Source organism: Columba livia, chromosome 1, assembly GCF_036013475.1.
Source record: "Columba livia isolate bColLiv1 breed racing homer chromosome 1, bColLiv1.pat.W.v2, whole genome shotgun sequence".
Lineage (NCBI taxonomy): Eukaryota > Metazoa > Chordata > Aves > Columbiformes > Columbidae > Columba > Columba livia.
This window is the reverse complement of record NC_088602.1, coordinates 16,290,918-16,304,484: the sequence shown is the minus strand read 5'-3', so window position 1 is coordinate 16,304,484 and position 13,567 is coordinate 16,290,918. Positions and strand designations below refer to the sequence as shown.

Here is a 13,567-nt window from a genome sequence, read left to right as displayed (position 1 = left end):
GCGGTCTTTGTTAAAGGTTTGCCAGGGGTCAAACATATTATTTGAATCATTTGCCATTGTCCCATATTTTACACTCAAGCTGAGTAATGATTCAGCTTTGTTGATTCTACCGTAGGATTAAGTCTGCAAAGTAGTGGCTCAACTCAGCTGCCTGACCAGGTACCTGGTGCCACCAGGGTGACTGAGTTGGCCTCCAGCTGCCAGTATAGAGTGCACATGTTCCCTCTGAGTCCTGGGTCACAGCCATCAGGCCTGCGCAAATGTACCAGGGTCACGACTGTCTCAAAAGCACAACAAATCACTGTTCAGGCAGCTTAGTTGCAGCCTAAATGGTTTCATGTGATCTCAGGCTTAGACTCTCATTGTAATCAATGGTGTTGGTCAAAGCATTCGGTGAGCTCATAAGAGCTGCATAGATCATCCTAAGTTCACCTTCTACATGTGGTCAGATGAAATGTTCTCTAGATGCTATGTGACTATATTGATTAGATTTCTGTTGTTATAATTCGAGCTTAGACAGTAACTCAGGTGCAGACCCTCACATGGCTGACACTTAGGAAAGGTGGATCCTTGCTGGTGTTGTGCCAAGGTCACCGTGATGCAGCAGTGTTGATGATTCATGTGATTCTTTGTGTAGTGTTACTTGGTACTACTGACATGATGAGGATAGGCGGTGACCTTTTTGGGTTAAAACAGGTCACTTTACTGCAGTCTGGATAAAAACAGGATGAGTAAAAAAGTCACGATGTAGATGAACACCCACCAACTCTAACCAATGTCAAAGATAAGCATAAGGAAACCAGCAGCTGCTTATACAGCTTCTTCTTTTCCCAGGCCTCAAGGCCAGCTATAAGTGTATTGGTGAAACAGCACTTGCGAAAAAACATCTTCGGGCCTCTCTCCCATGGGCCATGGGAACTGGCTGCTATGTTGTGTAGGTGGTCAAGTTGCGAAAAAGCGCTTTGAGTGACATAAACCTCCACCATCTGTCACTCAAATGTCTTCTGAGCAAACACTAATGTAGCTTGAGCTGTTCACAGAAACTAGAATTGTAGTTTAAACCACTTGTTTAAAGCTTCTTTATATTCAATAAAGACAGAGAGCACCTATAGAAGTCAGTTCATCCTATTCTAAGCTGGTTGAATCACTCTACAGAGTTGCATACAGTGTTATGTATTTCTCCATTTGCTATAGGAGAATGCTTAACTAATAAATGTGTATAGTTAGGTGTAACCAGTCTTAACCTAGCTGCTCTCATCTCTATCCTTCCACTGCTATGCAGCAGACAGCTGTGGGGATCTGATGGCCAACCACAGTGGGAAAAAGGACCGCTTCTCCCAGTTCTTACCAAATCATAGTACTGCCCCGATCTTTTACAAAATCAAATTCATATCAGCCAAAACATGTTTTCCAAAAATATGTTCTAGTGCCATTGGAAAATACACTTGGTGCAAAAGCCACTGAACAGGGGTCTGTCTTTTGTGACCTACACCATATATATAGTTGGATGATACCACCATGGTCATCACTTCTAGCTTTAAAACCTCTGAGGCAAACAAATGCGTTCATTTGAAAACATAAGACAGATCTCAAATGTCTGTACTTCTGGATAAACACACATCATTTCCAGTAGCAGTTCAGTTGAGCTCTCAGTTTGTCACAGTTTGTACCTCAGTTACAGAACTGGATGGGATCCAGGCCTCACAGATCTCTTACTTAATACAAGGATAATAAGCAGAAATTAATGGAAAGGTTTGTGGGTTTTTTATCATAGCTGAGAAATGCCATTAAAAAACAAGTTTCACTAACAAGGCTACATTGTGAAATTTGGGATAGAAAATCCGTCATTAACACCTCCAGCTGGAGAGAGGTTGACCACAAGTGACAGCAAAAAAGCCAAAAACACAGAAGCAAGGATTTCCTGACAAAGCCACTGTCCAACATGAGGGTATTACTGTTTTGTAAAAGTTGAATCCATGCTGTCATAGCTCCTTTGAGGTGCCAAACACCTTCAGCTCCAGTTGCTGCCAGAGGAAGATGAAGGTGATTGTCCAACGCAGGATGAAATCCCGTAATTTGTCACAGCCTGTGTCACTCTTGAAACTTCCTTTATTCTGAATTACTTGAGACAGGAAATAATCATATCCCCTGCGGTTAATGTGGTTTAACTGAAGAAACCTTTTGTAATGAAATGGCAGATAGCAGATAGATAGATAGATAGATAGATTAGATAAATGCAGGCAGGATTTATAGGATAAAATGTTTTTTGTTTATGTATAACCTGGATTCCACCAGTATAATTTAAAAGAAACACACCTTTTCTGAGTTGCAGGGAGTGATTTGTGGTTTTCATCTATTTCCAAAATAGCCAGTCTCACTTTATGGATCAATTTAAAAAGCAAATTTTCTGCTGACAGTAATTTCTCCCACAGTTTTAATTTTTTTGCATGAGATTCACATCTGGTGCATGACTCTCATTTTTCAGGCTGAGAATGGTTAAGAGTTCCTCTAAATTTGGTGACCACATTTCATACAGCTGATTTGGTACAACTTAAAAGGTTTTGCATTTGTCTTCCATTTCATCTGCTGTGAAATTGTTCAGATTCGCTAAAATTCAGTGTAAAATATCTGAAATTGAGTGCCAGTTTTGAAATGGTAGCCAAGCAGCTTAGGAGTATTCAAACACTAACTGACTTCAGATGTCTGTGAAACTGGACGGGTTTAATTAAGTTTCATTGTGTCAGCCAGCACAGAGTTATAGGACGTGTGGAGGTAATCGGAGCATGATAAACTCTGAGTCAGTCTACGGCTGACTCCCACAGCAGCCCATCCTGTACAAACTGGGCAGCGAGAGGGGATGCACACAGAGCAGAAAGCAGACTGCTGTCCCACCGGACAGAGAGGAGAGCAAGAATGAAGGAACTTTCACTTCTTCTTTTAATGTGTGCAGCTGCTTCTAACACTCTTCCCGTCCACCCAGAGAAAGACAACAAAGAAGAAGATGCAAAGCTTGTACAGGTAATTACATTGTTCACATCTCAGATCTATTGAGTCCTCTCTTTTCATATGTAATCTGCATGTTCCAGCTACATAGCATTTGCCATCTTTCTGAGACCGTGTTATTCCATAGAACTCTGTTGCCCAAACTTTACTCAAGTAAGATAAATCTGTACAAACATGTCAAGGCAATACAAGTCAGGGACAATGTTGTCTGTTTCTGTTTAGCTATGATCCTCCGGAAAACATCTATTGTGCTCCAAAATCACAGGCAGATGCCAGCAAACTACACAAACAATATCAGTCCTAGGGCACTTATTTAGAAACAGATCAAAACATGAAATGTGTATACTTTGTTGTTTTTTTTGTTTTTTTTTTTTGTTTGTTTGTTTTTTGTTTTTTTTTTTTTTTTGCTAGGACTATTTAAGTAAATTCTATGCTGTTGAGACAGATCCAAATCAGCTTGGGTGGAAAATCAGTGATGAATCTACAGCTGAAAAACTTCAGAAAATGCAACAATTTTTTGGTCTGAAAGTGACTGGAAAACCAGACACTGAGACATTGGAAATGATGAAGAAACCCAGGTGTGGAGTTCCCGATGTGGGTCTCTATGGTGTTACTCTGCCAGGATGGAAAAAAAACAAGCTGACATACAGGTACTATTTAGATAATTACTTTCTGTGTTTGAATTTTGGGGTTGTGGGCATCCATGTTTGTGATATTTAAATGTAACTTCTGTAGCAATTGTTGCCAGTTAGGAGAAAAGTATTTCTCTTTCCCCAGCTACTAGCCATGCATATTCCTGAGACTCAAGCTGGGTTTCTCACATTTTCTGAGTCAACCACAGTGTTTTGCCCGTCATGTATCACTCCTGAAAAATATTCTGGGAGCCAAACAGTAATATAAATTGCACCCTGTACAAACTCCCTTATCTTCAAAATTTCACAAGACTGACAGCTTAGTAGTCACAAAAACCTGAGGAGATGATTTTCCTCATGCTCAAGAGACGACCTCCTGGCTAAGGGCCATTTTGAGAAAAATTGATACCTTGTACACAATTATTATTATGAAAAAGACATGTTGGACAGTTATCACATTCCCCAAACTCAGTCCAAGAGGAACCTTGAGAGCTATTGGATTACAAGTTAAACTGCTGTTTATACATCTCTGTAATATTTCTCTGCAAACACTAAGCATTATTACTTGAACCCTCATAACTGTAGAATTGTGAACTACACACCAGATATGAGCAAAGAAGATGTGGATAAAGCAATCCAGCAGGCATTTAAAGTGTGGAGCACTGTCACCCCACTGATTTTCACTCGTATTCATGAGGGAGTAGCAGATATAATGATTGCTTTTGGGACCAAAGGTAATAAGCTGACTGCATACCAATGGTAAGTTTAATTTAAAGATTTTCCAGTAGTCATGACATAAGCCTAATGTTGTTTCAACATTGTATTATTTAGCTCATGGACATTGCCCTCGTTATTTTGATGGCCCCCTTGGCATTCTCGCTCATGCCTTTCCACCTGGCAATGGTTTTGGTGGTGATGTCCACTTCGATGAAGATGAAGATTGGACCACAGGCTCAGCTGGTAGGTAAAAAAGGTTTTCTGAAGTGCAATGCAGATGGGTAAATTAATTTCTGATTTTATTTAGGTGAAGGAATAGACTGAGATGAAACACATCATTAACTGTAAGAGCAGTTTGAGGTTATCACAGGCCATCCTCCAACTAGGATAATTACTATTACGCTGATGTAAAACCAGCCAGATCTAAACTTGTTCTCAATTAACACTGGTAAATATACTATCAAGACAACCCTTTTCACACACGAACACTACAGACACAGGCCACTATTACCTGGGGGCTGGTAGGGCTCATACACACCAGAGTTTCGCAAACCATGGTAAAAGCTTTCTGACTTTTTCCCTTCCTGGTGCAAACGCTGGCACCACGCCTGGCACTGCCACACACTGCAGAGGAAGCACACTGTACTTTGCAGCAGCCCTCAGAGATCCCCATCACCTAAAAAACATCACAGTCACCAGTGATAATGGAGTCTTCTCTAATAGTAATAAAACAGGCCCAACTATAGGCTGTAACAGCTTTACTTTGCATCCAAGCTAGGATGGGCTTATACATGAAAGTGTTCTCCAAGCAGTTTCAGCTGCCTGCCAGCAGCCAGGAGTTTGAACATGCTGTTCAGGCCACCCACGGACTGAGATGCAGCATGCAGAGCTGATGACAGATGTGTGCCACTGGGCCAGAATAGAAGGGAACACCAGGTCCTCAACCATCTGGCTGGGACTCATCTGTTCCTCTCAACCCCCTTCCCTCCAGGCTGGGCATACAGTATATATGACCTCTGATAGATCTGGCAGTACACAGGCACATCATGCTGTTTTACTTTAGACCCTTTTCTCATCCATTTTTTGGGATGGAAAACTGCAGAGGATAATTGCAGTAGGAGAATCGAGGTCACACTGCAGGAAAAGTGAGGACGTAACAAACAGGAAGGTGCTGTAGGAGCATTGCGTGAGGAGGAGAGGTGTGGGCTTATTGTGGTGGGAAAGAAAAAAAGAAGGATGAGGGGTGCACATGTCATGCTGATAAAATCACAGAATTATTTTGTTTGGAAAAGACCCTTAAGATTGGACTGTAGTCCAGTCATTAACTTAACACTATCACTAAACCATGTCCCTGAGAACCAAACCTTTTAAACACCTCCAGGGATGGTGAATCGGCCACTTCCCTGGGCAGCCTGTTCCAATGCTTCACAGCCCTTTCCATGAAGACATTTTTCCTAATATCCAATCTAAACTTCCTCTGGTGCAATTTGAGGCCATTTCCTCTCATCCTAACGTAATATGTAATATTTTGTAATGTCATGTGGAATGTAATGTTTTCTCTGCAATGGGACCGAATGGGTCAATCTCAGTTTTGCTGCTGTTCCTCAACAGCACAGCTCCAGCAGCCAGGCATTGCAGAACTCGTTGGAGAGTCTAGAGGACTCGTGAGAGGGGAGGACTGGAAATACACGTGGAAAAACTGAGGCTTTGTTTGTTTTTTTGAGAAATGCGTATCTTGGCTTCAGTCAGCCTTTCTTGGGCAATCGGTGACCAGTCCTCCACTCTGCCACAGACTTGCGAGCTTCACTAAGTCTGTTGATATTTCTGGCTCTCGGTCTTCAGGGCAGATGATCATTCTTCCCTAATTCAGAAAGTGTGTTATTTGGAGGGATTCTTGTTGAAGGAAATTCCATTTTTATCTGTTTACCGTGCTAACTTATTTCACTGGGAATAAGCATGCATTAGTGCAGTATTTTTAAAAGATATTTTATTTGACAAGGCTATGAGGAACCATATGCTTTAAGTCCTAGTGATACAAAAGTAAGTTGTTCTGCTAACATTGAATCATTATATTTTTCCTTGTATATTCGTGATCTCACCTTTCTTTCTCAGGTTTGTGGGTGGGAGGGTGACACACAGTGGCGCTTCGGTAGCTCAAGGGAGCACAGAGTGCCTCGTCCTGTCCTTGCCCTGGAGATGTCTGTTAGGTTGATCTGACTCAGTACCTAATCCATTCTAGCTCAGCCGGGAAACCCTGCCAGGACATTCCTCAGAGCTGCACCCACACTCGCCCCCAGACATCTACTCATGCCACACATGTACTGTCAGTAGCTAACAGAAAGAACAGGAGGGAAGAGGGCCAAAAGTCACTCCCTTCTAGTGGAAGAACACAACCTTGTTCTGTACAAAAAATGTACTTACATATATGCATACCCTAGTTAATTTTTTATATTGTATGAGAACTGTCACTGAGTAATATCCCTGCTATGTTCCTATCAATCATTTACACATCAAAATTAGACTTATCTCTTATCTCTATCAATTTTTTAAGGGTTCAACTTGTTCCTCGTTGCTGCTCATGAGATTGGCCATGCCCTGGGTCTCTCCCATTCTAATGATCAGAGGGCTTTGATGTTCCCCAATTACGCCTATGTCAGCCTCAGTGAATTTCCCCTCTCTCCAGATGACATAAGTGGCATTCAGTCTATTTATGGTGAGTAAAATCCATGGCTTAAAAAAAAGAAGTAAGCGGTAGAGAAATAATCTCTCTCACTGTTTCACCATGAAAATAATTGTATTCTAATAATGCAAAAAAAATGCATGTATCTGTTAAAATCATAGCGTTTCTACAAATTTGGTGTATTCTTTATGAAATGTCTCCCTTAGGTTCTCCACCAAATGCCCCAGATAAAAGGCCAGCCAACCCTACCTCACCTAAAACCTGTGGCTCCCAGATGACTTTCAATGCTATAACTACTCTCCGACGAGAAGTCATTTTTCTAAAGGGCAGGTAAATATTGATAGGACATTTGTCTCTGTGAGGCTTATTTTTTCTTGATTTCTACAAAGGCCGAATGCTTTGGTGTTTCACATTATTATGATCATGTGATTTATAATGAGACAAATGGAAATTCATTGAAAACTTTTAGCAGAAATGAGTTGTATTAATATTTTTACAGGATCCTCTGAAAAAAGCTTGCTTCATTTTTTTTCCAGAAAATATCTCAGTCCCAATATAGCTTTAATCCCAAATCTATAGGTGGTTATACGAGTTAATTACATGACTTAATGCTGTAATCCTTTCCTAAGAAATTAGTGTGTTCTACCATATAGTTGGGCTAATCTCTCCTCCAGTCACATATACAAGCCCAAAGTCACCCAAGTAAGTTGTCCAGGGAATAGTTTACAGTCAGGCTCATCTCTGACTCTGTAACTCTCTTACTATATAGTATAGAAACAACTCAGACTTTTCACCTACTTGTAGCTGATCGCATCAATCAACCAGTACCAATGAGAAAGGTAATTCCAGAAAGAAGCCAGAATTAAAAAAATCTCACTTCCCACCAAGGGGAGTGTTTTAATTTCTGGCACATTGACTCAGGTATCTCCATTGACAAGAAAGAGCTTGTAAGTCACAATGCTGTTCACATTCTTGGGCACACAAAGAATTGCTTGTGGTTTATTGTTTACTATGAAAACTGTTTCTTTTTTAAATCAGGCACTTATGGCGAGTCTATCCTGATAACTCAGAAGTTGAACAAGAATTAATTTCTACCTTCTGGCCAACTCTGCCACCTGGTATTGAAGCTGCGTATGAGAACATGAAAGATCAGATCCTGTTTTTCAAAGGTGAAGTATGAGATTTTATTTAAATGGCAGAAAGGAAGGAAGGGTAGCTATGTGCATAAAATTCTTTTCAAATAGATTAAAAATAAACTTAACACATTTCATCTAGTTTTCCTATAACCCACACTAAGGGAGTGATTTTTTTTCTTTTACTGTCTGAAAATCACTGGTGAAATTAAATATTATTTTTTTGTTGTTTAAACAGGCAATAAATTCTGGGTTATCAGCGGGTATCAAGTATTGCATGGTTATCCGAAGAATATCTACACACTGGGCTTCCCTAAAGGTGTCAAGAAAATTGATGCAGCTGTTTGTAATAAAAATACAGGGAAGACAGACTTTTTCATAGGTGACAAGTACTGGAGGTAAGAAAAATTGACAAACGTTTTCTTATGATTGACTCCAAAATAATCTGAATGCAATTACAATTGTCCATGTGACAAAAGACTTTTAGCTAACTATATGTAACTAGGTAACTACAGCAATCCTACTTTTCATAGAAATGTTTCTTTGACTCCTGCACAAGGAGAATAATATAGTTTTGACTTTTGAGAGCTTAAGGGTGTCCTGAAATGGGCGTTCAAGATATGGACCCAATTTGATGCATTATGCCTGGAAGCTGAAGAAGATTCCAGCATATAGAGAATTTTTACCAAAAAAATTGACAAAAGCATCTCCAGAAAATAAAGATCTGAAAGCTAATCTACTTCAGCAGAAGGCTGGCTAAAATGAATTGGGCAGGATTTCTCTGATTTCTGAAAAATCCTGGATTATTTTGCCTCTTTTAGAGAGATGGAAGTGATAGTTCATTTTCCTTCCTTTGCCTGCTTAGCATTGGATTTGCAACAAGCTTCTTCTAAATCCTGCTCCCAAACTGGCATAAGTGATTCCTGATACCCAAATACCAGAAAAATGGAAGCAAAAAGTCAGCTTTGGGAAGCAGATAGGTTCCTCCTGTGTGCAAGGACAGCTGCTACAAAGACCTTCTGCAGTCAGCCAGGAGCATGTGTGGGTGAAACTTATTTTATCATGACTAATTGTGGGGTTCCTCAGTGAGACATACAGGGTCAGCTGGATTTTGAGCTGCATGTTGTTTCCTGTCCTTTGTTTCTGATAGTTTTGGAAAGATTATTTACAACATCTTGCATTGCTATTTTACTGCCTTGGTCACAAGACAAAGGCATGCAAGGAAACCACAGCATGGATTTTTTACCTAACAACTCATTTTCTCAGTCTCATGTCCCTGTGAAAAGTATTCCTTGTATCCAAGAAGAAGTAAAACAAAGGCTTGTTTGTTTGCTTATTTTGTTTTGTTTTGTTTTGCTTTCCTGAAATGTTTCCTCAAATCTTGAAGAACACTTTGGGTCCTCCTTTCAGCCCCCAAATTCTGTTCCATCTCATACATATTGTCCTGGTTCAGTTAGGAACAACTTGATTGTATAAGAAACCAATCGGCTTCCTTTCCTCCATCTAAATCTCTCATCTAGTAGAGGACTATGTACAATATCATATAAAAGTCTGAAAGGAGTTTAAAATTAATGCAATAATTTCTACCGTCACTGTAGTGGGAATCAACCTGGAGAGTTTCCATGCATCGACTGTCATACTGTTGTAGTTAGAGGAGGTAAATCCTGTACTGCTGTCAAAAATGTCGGTCTTCCTTCTATTTGTCTCACTCCAGATGCTTCTTTGGAGCTGCATCTGCTATATCAGCAAAGAAGTAGCCACCTTATTGAAAATGCAATGGCCAGTATCCTGCACATATTTGTGCAAGTTGATAACTTCACTCTCCATAATCCCAGTGAAATCAAACTACAGATGGTGGATAGCATTCATCAACTGCTTAATTCATTGCAGAATTGATGTCTAAACTCTGTAAAATGACGTCTCCCTTCATAGGTATGATGAAAACAGCCAGTCGATGGAGAAGAGTTATCCTAGGCAGACAGTTGATGACTTTCCAGGAATTAGCCAGAAGGTTGATGCTGTTTTCCAACAGAAAGGTAAATTAAATGAGCTTTTAAGTAAAATCAGCTTCCTTGTAAAGAACATAACTTCTGGAGTTATGATGAACATCATTATTGCTGTATCCTGCAAAAGACAGAAGTGAAGAGATGCTCTCCTGTGTATACAAAGATGATGTTCCCTGCTTTGTCAAAATGAAGCTAGTTCTTGTATCCACAAAATAATGCTTTACTTTTTTATTTCCAGGATTATTCTACTTCTTCCATGGATCGAAGCAATGGGAATTTGACCCTATCACTAAAAAAGTTATCCGTGAAATAGAGAGTAACAGTTGGTTTAACTGTTAATAGCATTTAACTTTCTTACACACAGCAATTGAGAATAAAAAGTCATTCTAGATTTCTCAAACGTTGTTCATATACATGCTACTAATACAGAAGAGGCTACATGATTAGTTTTCTTATTTCTCTACTATTTTAAGAAACCAGCATGTCAGCGCTAGTTGTATCTCCAAAAGATAGAACAAAACTGTGTTTTTTCCCCTGATTAAGTGCAAAATGTCCAATTTACTGTTTTATACTCCAAGTAAATTTTCAAATATTTTGGCAATAAATGGGTTTAGTTGGATGTTAACTATTTTCTGCTTCATCTGTTGAAGGCATTTTATGTTTCTGAGGTGTGAAAGACTTCACATTACTGTGTTAATAACCTTCCAATACATGTTTGTATTTTGCTTTTCTCTCCAAACATCTTCAAGAGCCAGGCTTTTCCTTAATCACTTGTTTTTCTGTCCTCTCTCCTACCACCTTATCCTGCTCTTCTTTGACTTTCACAGTCTTGTCCCTTTCACATCATACCATTATTTTGCCATAAAAATCACCCTCCTGCGCCAGTGTCTAAACAGATTATCTCACTCAGCTCTGTCTTTCCAACACAACAGTTAGATTATTTCATCAGCAGTCATTTTTTGAGAATCTATGAATGACATCCTTCACAAAGCAGCCCCATCTTATTCAAGAAATTCACCACTTGCGATGTCATGGAGCACAACATTTACTCTGCTACTACAAAGCGTGTGCTTCAAGTGCAGATATATCTGAGATTTACTACATGCTGCCACTGCACACAAAGCAACTGCCTCACAAAATCAGGCAAAACCTGTAAAGTCCCAGACTAGCCAGCTTGCTTAGAGTAGTTAATTTTCAGACAGCTAAAATTTTGTGAAATGTATAATGTCCTTTCTGGGTGTTTTTCAGTTTTTCGGTTTTTATGTGATCCAAAATAAAATGATATCCTACTTTTATCCTCTTTATGTTTGCTTTTTGGCAACTTACACCAGCAGCTTTTTATCACAAGCCAATGATGAAGTTGTCCGAATACACCGGCTTGGACCAACAGTGCCCATGAGATGACTATGATTTCCCATGAGACAAGAGCAGAATCTTCTGGAGGCGGGTGGGATGGAGACCATGCCTTACCTATTTCTGTATTTCCAGCCTGTTTATTCTCCAGCATTCAGTTCAACTGGTTGCTTTGTAGAAAGCACAGTTTAACAGCTTAATGACAGAAGCTGCCAAGTTATTCCCAAGTGTTTATACTCAGAGGCAAGATTGCTCTCACACACACTCTGTACAGTGTGTAATACAACTGTAATTTTAGCTGCAAGGAAAGTCTAATCATTGAGTCATCAAGATTATTCAGTTCGTTGTAAAACATGGGCAAGTGCCTTTATCTTCAAATACATAAACAAACAACAACTGTGTGCTCCTTCTTTTCTCAGGTGAAACACTGTTTCACAGCTTCTACAAATCCCTTGTCTTGAGGAAAGTTAATCTTTAACAGAGGAGTGCTGATAATTAAGTTTTCTGACTGGCAGCTTTGGCATTCTGTTAAACCAGCGTAGGGTGCAGCTTCACAGGTCACCTGCAAAAATAATTTAAAAAAACGAGTACCACTTTTCCTTTATTTGAGAAGAAGGCCTGAAAAGTCACACTCAACACAAGACTTCACTTTTCAGTTAATGATAACAGCTTGGTCACTCATTTTTCCCTCTTTACTCTTTATTTCTTTGGAGGAATAGGAAGCACACAATAGGATCATCACAGCAGAAACCCAGCCAGTGATGTGTGCTTAGTGGTGGTTCTTTCTGTCCCTCTCTGCCAGGAGCCTGGCTGGCATGCAGTCATGTCTTGCACCTCTCCATGTCCTCCCACAGCCCCAGAGAGTTCCCAATACCATGTCCCCAGCACCATCTTGTGCCACCTATAGCTCCTCATAATGCACGTCCTCATATTGTATTTAGGTTATCAGCTGAGTAATGCTATGTCGTTACCTGTGGGCTGGCCAGCCACTGCCCCCACAGCTTAGCCAAGGGATTACTTGACCATCTTCCAATTAATAAGGTTTTTTCTCCTCTAGCCAGCTACTATTTTCCACCAAACCTGTAGGAACTACAACATGTCATTTCACCTTGGCTGAAGTTGGCCAGCACCTTCAATAGTTACTGTGGGACCAAAGGGACACATGAACAGATACAGAGAAAACAGGATCCCATGTAGTCAAGCTAAAAGAATTTTCTCAGTGTTTTTACTAAACATCCTTCTTGCTTCCCATTGCACATTTCCATTTGTTTTTGTGATATAGATTCCTACTCTTGGCCAGAGGAGTTTGGAAAGACAGGCAAAGCAAGGCAGAAAAGACATAAAAATAAGGACAAAGCTAATCCACACTTGTCTTTCCAGTTGTTTCATGACGCAGAGGAAAAACAGTTGCTTTTTTCTCAGCCAATTATTTTTTTAAACAACTGTTTTTCAAATGGATCATAAGATCATTATGATGACACTGGATTGGGAAATGAGGAGATTATGCATCCTAATGTAATGTGTTGCTGAGACACGCACGGTACAGCATCCCTTGTAGGCTGTTCTGAAAAGTCCTGCTCTCTTCTCTGCCCACAAGGACCTTGTCTCCCAGCACTGGCATGGGAGTGCTTTGGCTACCAAAGTGGGGCAGGACCTGTGTATGCTTGTGTAGATGCTTGCTAGAGCAAGGCTTAAAACCCACTTCCTCTTCCCCTTTCGGGTGGCCAACTTACCTCCTGTGCTCTTGGGTGACAAACAGATACCCCAAAACCCTTGACAAAACTCATACTGAATCTTTCTAAGGATTTGGTACCATAAAAGAAGGGGGAAAAACAAGCATTGGAGCTTGCATATGGAGAAAGAACTTGTCGTTGCCTGGATGTGCATGGCTGCTCTTCCCTGTACTTGGTCATAAATTCATGCCTCTTGCTGCTAATTGCCCAGATCCTGATAACAGAAAAGGAAGCTGCAAGGGTAGTATCTGAGATAGCCAACACACTCTTTGACCAGCTTAGTAAAGTCCAACCTTTTCAAACACTGAGC

The 13,567-nt window shown here is 40.2% G+C and overlaps 1 protein-coding gene across 2 annotated transcripts; it reads left to right on the top strand.

Annotated features, from left to right (window-relative positions):
• Window positions 1–2,749: 2,749 nt before the first annotated feature.
• Window positions 2,750–11,466, top strand: LOC102089985 (matrix metalloproteinase-27). 2 transcript variants are annotated; one of them, XM_005501487.4, is made up of 10 exons: window positions 2,750–3,018; window positions 3,415–3,653; window positions 4,221–4,369; window positions 4,467–4,595; window positions 6,904–7,065; window positions 7,239–7,362; window positions 8,071–8,201; window positions 8,404–8,563; window positions 10,098–10,201; window positions 10,410–11,466. In XM_005501487.4, exons 1-10 carry the CDS (start codon window positions 2,914–2,916, stop codon window positions 10,508–10,510), a joined length of 1,404 nt encoding a protein of 467 aa, XP_005501544.3. In that variant the 5' UTR covers window positions 2,750–2,913; the 3' UTR covers window positions 10,511–11,466. The 2 variants fall into 2 exon arrangements, with proteins under 2 accessions (XP_005501544.3, XP_064902679.1); XM_065046607.1 differs by having other exon boundaries at window positions 2,801–3,018; window positions 3,449–3,653.
• Window positions 11,467–13,567: the final 2,101 nt, after the last annotated feature.

Excerpts from the sequence above, each read along its gene's own strand:
- LOC102089985 (XM_005501487.4), top strand. The coding sequence starts at position 2,914 with ATGAAGGAACTTTCACTTCTTCTTTTAATGTGTGCAGCTGCTTCTAAC. Across the intron at positions 7,363-8,070 it reads GTCATTTTTCTAAAGGGCAG|GCACTTATGGCGAGTCTATC; the intron begins GTAAATATTGAT and ends TTTTTAAATCAG. Across the intron at positions 10,202-10,409 it reads TGCTGTTTTCCAACAGAAAG|GATTATTCTACTTCTTCCAT; the intron begins GTAAATTAAATG and ends TTTTATTTCCAG.